The sequence below is a fragment of the Rhea americana genome, unplaced genomic scaffold (assembly GCF_003343005.1).
Source record: "Rhea americana isolate MKP2758 unplaced genomic scaffold, rheAme1 scaffold_12, whole genome shotgun sequence".
Lineage (NCBI taxonomy): Eukaryota > Metazoa > Chordata > Aves > Rheiformes > Rheidae > Rhea > Rhea americana.
The window spans coordinates 6,264,555-6,271,572 of NW_028185261.1; the positions used below are offsets into that span (position 1 = coordinate 6,264,555).

The following is a 7,018-nucleotide window of genomic DNA, read 5'->3' on the forward strand; positions in this document are numbered from 1 at the left end:
TTCCTTTCTGTCTGCATAACACTTGTATGGATTCTCTGAGTGATCCAGCTAGGCACAATAATGTCTTCTGAAAGCTGCTATGGTGCAGTCATCAAACTGCATGGAAATGCCTTCTTCTGTATCTTCTATTGTGTATCAAGATATGTATTGCTGTCTTTCTACTAGAAGAAGTAGTATAGTAGATAATAGGCTCTTAATCTTACAAAAAGACACTGGGTAGGAATTGCTGTAATCAAATCGATTTTTTTTCTTTTTATAACTTTTTTCCTCTTGCAGATCCGTGCTGGATCAAGAGTCTTGTACAGACCAATTTCGGCATCTGTGTTTTCTAGGCCAGAGGTCAGGACTGGAGAGGTACCTTATAAACAAAATTCTGTATCTTCTAAATTACCTGGTGAGCCTAAATGTCCTCAATCTAGACTTCACACATACTAATGCAAATATCTACACTGTTACACTTGATGTAGATGGAATCTCTTACAGTACTTGTTGCTTTCTTTCCCCTGAGAAGAATCTTTTAAGTTTAATGTTGACTGCTTTCAGGTGGAAATAGAATATTCTGAAGTTCTAACTCTTAGTTATAGACTCAACATTTAAAAGAGTAACCAGGCTTTGGATGTAAATCATCTTTTAAAATTGAAAAATAACATTATTTCAAAGTGGTCTTACAAAATAGTCTGTGCCTGAATATAATGCTTTTTCCATGTTTTGTTTTCTTAGGGCAGCTCAACGCTTTATGGGGCCCAAAACACTGTCTCCCGACTAGCACTTAGAGAATTCCAAACTAGTGCTATCAGCAGAGACATTGACACTGCTGCCAAATTTATTGGTGCTGGGGCTGCCACAGTAGGTGTGGCTGGTTCTGGTGCTGGTATTGGAACAGTCTTCGGTAGTCTAATCATTGGTTATGCCAGGTAATCTCTCTTATGAAAGTCTTGAATTGCATGCAGATTTTCYTGACACAGCATTTCCAGATAAGATAACTGTGTTGCAGTAAGGATAGTAGAGCTGCAGTAAATTTCCTTAATAAATAGTGATGCTAAACATGGCTGAATAAAATAATACGAAACTGCAGTATATTCAGCAGCATGGGACTCCTGCTGAATTCAAAACTCTGTATAGTCTGTTCTAGAGAACAGTCGTGAAAAAGATGAGATCATTAGACCTACTCAATGTTTTAGTCCCTGAAGTTAAATGTTTCCAGTATTTGGTTCCAGAACTTAATTCAAAATCTAGCCTGAATCCTTTTCCCCTTTGAGAAAGGAGAAGAACTATGAAGAGAAATTGTATAYGAACTGTTAATATGTAATAGGATTTTACGTGCTTTATACCTAGTAATCAGGATTGTTTTGAAGACGTGGTTGCTTAATTCTGCTTTCCAATGCCTTCAGTTTTGCATCTCTGAGTATGAAATTGCTCTGAATTATTCATTTTAGGAATCTGGAGTAAGGCTGGGGAAATATAGTAGGAGGATAAACTGAGAAACTTACAGTGTAGAGTGTACGTTGTTCCTGTAGTACTTACAGTTCACATAGCACCACTGAAGAGCAGRATTGATACAAGTATAAAAGACTTCCCTGGAGGTTTCATGTTTTTCATTACTGTTTGAACCAGATTTATTTGTCATAAATATTTAAGCTTTACTGAAGACAAGGAAGTTCACTTTGTACTTGAAGAAACAGAAGTATTTTTCATTACAAAACTAATTATCTTTTCTGAACTTGGCACTGTTTATAACATGTCAACATGTGCAGGAAATCACTTAATAGTTGCATTTTTTTACACATGTTGTTTTTCCCCTTCCCCCCGCCCCACTCCTTGCATGGATAACTAATTGCATATTTGTAACAAACTGCTGCRTATTTGTTTCTTTGCTGTAGATGGTTTCATTTCTTATATTTAACTATAAGCTACTTGAGATATTACAGATYTAGGAACTTCCTTGGAAGATAGTTCTCATGCCACAGGTGTGAAATAAACTTATAAAACATTGTGTTAACAGTTTCTGCATGAGAGTGAAGAAATTGTATCCAAAAGGACATACAAACATAGTCAGAACTACACTAATTTGGAGAAGCTTTGTACAAGTTCTTAAATACAATCTGCATAACCTGAATCCAGTCTTAATTGCTAAATGATTTGTCTTTGGTGAAATGTCTGCAAAAGATTACTTCTGCTTGGATTTATTGGATTTTTCTGTTATGGCACTTGTGGCATGAGATCTCGAATCTGTCAGATGCATCAACCTGTATATGAATATCTTAGTAAAGATAAAAAGGTTGTCTTATGCCTTCACTTTCTTCTAGAAATCCTTCTCTGAAGCAGCAGCTGTTCTCATATGCTATCCTGGGATTCGCCCTGTCTGAAGCTATGGGTCTCTTCTGTCTGATGGTTGCTTTCTTGATCCTATTTGCCATGTGAAAGGAGATCTGCCTTTAATATTGGCATTGGAATGTAATACCGCATATTTTACGGGACTCCCAAAATGTTGGTGTCATGGAAATTGATACCATTTCCAAAGTCATTTCATTAAAGATAACAACTTTAACTGTCAAACTGTTGCCTGCATTTATTCTTTCTCATTAAGATATCTGGAAGACAGCATCTTGTCATTCAATCAGCATGGATTTCTCCTGATCAGTGAATTACATATAACATAGGACCTTAAAATAATGACTTAAAATCAAACATGGAAGGCTATAGTGTTGGCCTTTTCTATCACCTATGCTGCAGACTTATTCAGAGCTGTTTCTATGCACAAATTGTTTCTTCTTGTACTAGCTTGTGCATAAAGTGTTGTGGCATCCCTTGATAGAAGGAGCTAAACAATTTACAAATGGTGATAGGGAAGTTTTTGCATCAGTTTTCAGATACACTATAAATTTTGATGACCCTAATKGAAATTTTCCAATTGATTCTGATTACTGTCCAGGTTGAACTATTTTTTTAAATAAATCTTTGCATAACTTGGTCCAATGTATTTAATTGTGGCACTTGAAAATTATGCTGTTACTTAGTGACTGCATTCTTGGCATCCTTTAATTAAAAAGAAGTACTTCTAGCTTCATGATTTTTAAGTCACTCTTGCATTATCTTTCTACTTTTTGTCTTAAACAGCAGTAGGATCAAAGTGTTTTTAATAACAAAATACTTGCAGTATCGAGCTTTGCTTCTCTAAATGCATTTCAAGACACTGTCTACGCTTCTAGCAACAAGCTTTGTGCTACTATATAYTAAGTGATGGAGGCTTTCTGATAACACATCAAGCTTTCTATTCAGGAGATCAAATAATAGATCTGCTCATTCAGCAAATACAGATAAACTGAACTTTGGAAGGAGAAAACTTTATTATGATCTTTGGCATCTTGCTGTTAGATGGGTACTGAATTAAATCTAGGATGCAATATACTATAAGCTATAAATAGCCTGTCCTCAGGGAAACGTAAGAAAGAGCCTAGTGACTCTCAGGTCAGTGCGAAATACAAATATAGTGGGGTTTTTTTTTTATTGGAATTCATGTACAAAATTGATGTTCATATAGTCTAACTTGGGAACATAGCTTATGAGGCTAATCTTCCCATATTGTCTTTGGAGAAAATAATGATCTTCTCAAAAGGATTAAAAACCTGTAAATATGGAGAACATCCACATATATAACGTGTGTGTGTGCACGCAAGTTCAGGAGTGTAAAAGATGCAGTATCTTTAAATATTCAGCTCTAGCATAGTATTATTAATATCTTAAATGCCTGGATCTGTGKTTTTTTTATTATTTATTTATTTTTTAAGAAACAGGAGGCAAGGCCTGTAGCTGTCTTCTATGTTTATTCTCAAGCAGTGTTTTTTTATGAACTTGCTATTAGCTTTTCTCATAAGCTATTCTCTTACAGAGCTGACATACCATGTATTTGCTGTGGATGAAAGCCGGATAAAGGTTACTTCTGGTCTAAAGGTTATGCTGCTGTCCTGGTGGACAATGCAGTGGCTGTGTCTATTTGCCTCAATTTCTGTGCTCCCCTTGAATCTTAAACTACATTCTACTCTTTCAGTACCACAGAAATCTAAGGGTTGGTACTGAGCTTGGACCATAGTTTATCTTTGGAGGCATCTGTGTTGGAAATACATATTTCTCCAAAGCTTTGACTACCCTAGGCTGAACTGAATTGCTTAACAGCACTAGTAGAGTGCTTAATGAGATTGTTTAATACAAGCTTTGTATTTTCATATTACTGGGATTTGGCCAGACCAGGATCTTCAGACTCATCTCAGTCAAACCTAGCTCCAGTTCTGTAAATTACATTTATCAATAAGTGTGCTTGGTGTATAAATGTGTTCTGGCTAAGCTATTGCTCCATAACATCAAGAAAAAAGCATTTTAAGTTACCACTATCAGCTTTGAGTGGCAATTTGTGAATTCACATCCCTTGTGGTTGACCCTATCAATATGTACCCTTTTCCTTACAATCAGCCTTGTCTGAAAAGCAACAAACATCTTGGATGGCCCAGGATATGGATGTGAAACCTGTCTGTCTTACTAGTAGCATCTTCCCAAGCTTGTTACATTTTAAAATCAYTCTTAGACTACTTAACGTGGTCCAAAAACAAGCAAAAGTGTTGCTGGCTTATGCCAGTCTTGAAGGAATTGAATCTCAGTGTTGCAGATAAAGACTAATTAAGGTCTTTCAAAACATGGCAACAAACCTTCAGACAGGATTATCCTCCTTATGGATGCTAAAGGACTTAGAGCCAATAAAGGATGGGTAGATTTTCACATCTGAATGATCCTGGGGCACACTGACTTCATCTATTTTCCCTGTTCTCAAAAAGCCCAGATCTTGGCTCTTCTGGTARCCTGAGCACTTAACAGCTTGATCAATTCCAGTGGTCTCCTAAGGACAAAAAGTTTTACTGAAATGCTCACTAAAAGGACAACTATAAATGTGTAAAAGATGGGATTTTTTGCAGCAATTGGGCAGTAGCGAGAACCAAAGGGTTTTYAGCCCTCTCCGTAAGAGGTTACATTATCAGAAAACCTTTTTCATGGGTTAAGAAACTCATGACACAGTGCTGTAGACTTCACTTTCTTGAAGCCTTTGTCATATTTTCTTCTGATATGGACTACATAGRCCTTAGAGATTGTCAGCTCAAGAAAATTCTTGTTACGGGTTCTCCAAATCCAAAGACTGTTCCTCGTTTGTTGTTGAAGCCAGTTAGAGCAGAGACCTTCRTTATCTCTGACTTGGACTGCTCTGCCAGCTGTTCAAATAGATCTGATTCATTCTGCCATACATTGAAAGTAATGTGTACAACAATGCTTCTGTAATGTATAATGAAGGAAATGTTTAAGTTACCASTTATGTTCTTATGTCATTGCTGCAGGAAGAAATGATTCATCCTTTCTATCCTGCTTCTTTCTTTGATTTTTCTTGCCTCTTTCTCTTTGCTTATGTTTTTTGGGGGGCCAATTTCAGACTGAGGAAAGGCAAAGAACTTGCAGTTCAATTCTCTGTTCAGATTCAGGACTGGTGCTACCATGTAAAGATCTGAAACACTGGACATTTGTCTACTATATAGTTCTTGGTTGCTCTGTGTGCAAAGCCTGTAACTGTAGAAAATACAAGATTTCYGTTCCTCTCTTCTCAGCACTCAGATGAAAGTCCTTCAAAACATACAATTAATAATAATCCTAACTTTAGTAAACTCTGTATTTGTAGTCAGGGTCCTTTATCTCTCTTCATCTCAAAGTACTTTACACAAGTCCTGCATAGTGCCTAGCAAAACAGTTTACAGGAGAAAATGGAATTGCTGTATATATTCTTCTGCAAGTTCAGACTGAAAAATTTGCTTATGACATTTGGAGTTAATACTTTTTTTTAGAATATTTATTTATTTTTATTTATAGTCTCTTAGACTGACCTGTATCCTGATCAGAGACTGAGGGTCAGAACAAGGAAGTTCCAAAGTGTAAATGAACACAGAATTAAAACTGCATCCTTTCTTCAGAGCAGTTACCAGCTAAGCTGTGTTGCCAGAAGTGATGTGGATATTTTTTGGTTAATCCAAAATGTGTCTTGTTTCTTATTTGTAAAATTAAGATAAAGATGCTTAGCTTTTTACAGTTCTGTAACATTTTTGATATGTGTTAAATGTCGAATGCTTAGCGGAGCTATGGCTTCAGGCACACACATGGCTGCCACCACGAGAAAGGCAACTGTAGTGGTTAGGAAGACTGGGAAACCAAAGCAAAGGAATATAACCAGTACAAAGTTTTAGGGGTTATTCCAAAACTCTGATATGCTTCAAGCATCGTCATTAAGCATCCTCAGATGCTCAAGATCCCTAGCAGGGGGAGTGGATTTACCACCAGTCTAGGTAGTGGATACTGCACTGGAGAGCACTTAACGTGACTCCTTGCTTGCCATGGAGTTGAGATAGTGGCAGTCAAGGAGGCTCCAGCAGGTTCGGCCTTCCCAGCTGTGAGGCCATTATTAGCATCGTGCTGGTYACACAGGATGCCGCCACCAGGCAGGCAGCGCGGCCCCCGGTCGCCCATCCACGCGCGAGACCGAGCAGGGCCTGCTTAGCTAGAGCAGCGTCACSGCTCCCCGCTCTGCCCCACCCAGTCATTTAGCACTTCCGGCCACACAGACACTCCGGCACTGCCAAGCGCCCCCGGCGGCGGCGGCCAATCAGCGGCGCGCCCCGCCTCGCCTCCCGCCCCTCTCTGCCACGTGACTCGCGTTCCCCCGCTGCCCAGGGAGATGTCAGTTGAGTTCTCGCGAGATGTGACGGAAGCCTGTGGGGGACCCGGCCTTTAATGTGCGGTTCGGCCCCCGTCCCCGGGGTGAGTTTGTAAACAGCGCGCGGCGGCGGCGGCGGCTCCCGCCCCGCCATCTCCGCGCCGCTCCCCGCGTGCTGCAGCGGGCGCGCGCGCGCGCACCGGGGCGGGGGAGCGGCCCGGCGTAGCGGTAGGCGGGGGTTACCCGGGAGGCAGTAACATGGCGCCGCCGCTCCGCCGC

At 39.7% G+C, this 7,018-nt stretch overlaps 1 protein-coding gene and 1 long non-coding RNA gene across 2 annotated transcripts in view; both read left to right on the forward strand.

The window, feature by feature from the left end:
• The window catches only part of ATP5MC3 (ATP synthase membrane subunit c locus 3), a 3,834-nt gene extending 1,278 nt beyond the window's left edge, over nucleotides 1–2,556 (forward strand). The window contains exons 2-4 of the mRNA XM_085321891.1: nucleotides 190–354; nucleotides 721–914; nucleotides 2,307–2,556. Of these exons, the coding sequence (XP_085178017.1) occupies nucleotides 190–354; nucleotides 721–914; nucleotides 2,307–2,421 (474 nt within the window). The 3' untranslated portion in view covers nucleotides 2,422–2,556. The remainder of the gene's footprint in view (nucleotides 1–189; nucleotides 355–720; nucleotides 915–2,306) is intronic.
• A 4,201-nt stretch (nucleotides 2,557–6,757) lies between these two features.
• The window catches only part of LOC146600576 (uncharacterized), a 9,692-nt gene continuing 9,431 nt past the window's right edge, over nucleotides 6,758–7,018 (forward strand). Inside the window, exon 1 of the long non-coding RNA XR_014897980.1 lies at nucleotides 6,758–6,843. This is a non-coding gene — a long non-coding RNA (uncharacterized LOC146600576). The remainder of the gene's footprint in view (nucleotides 6,844–7,018) is intronic.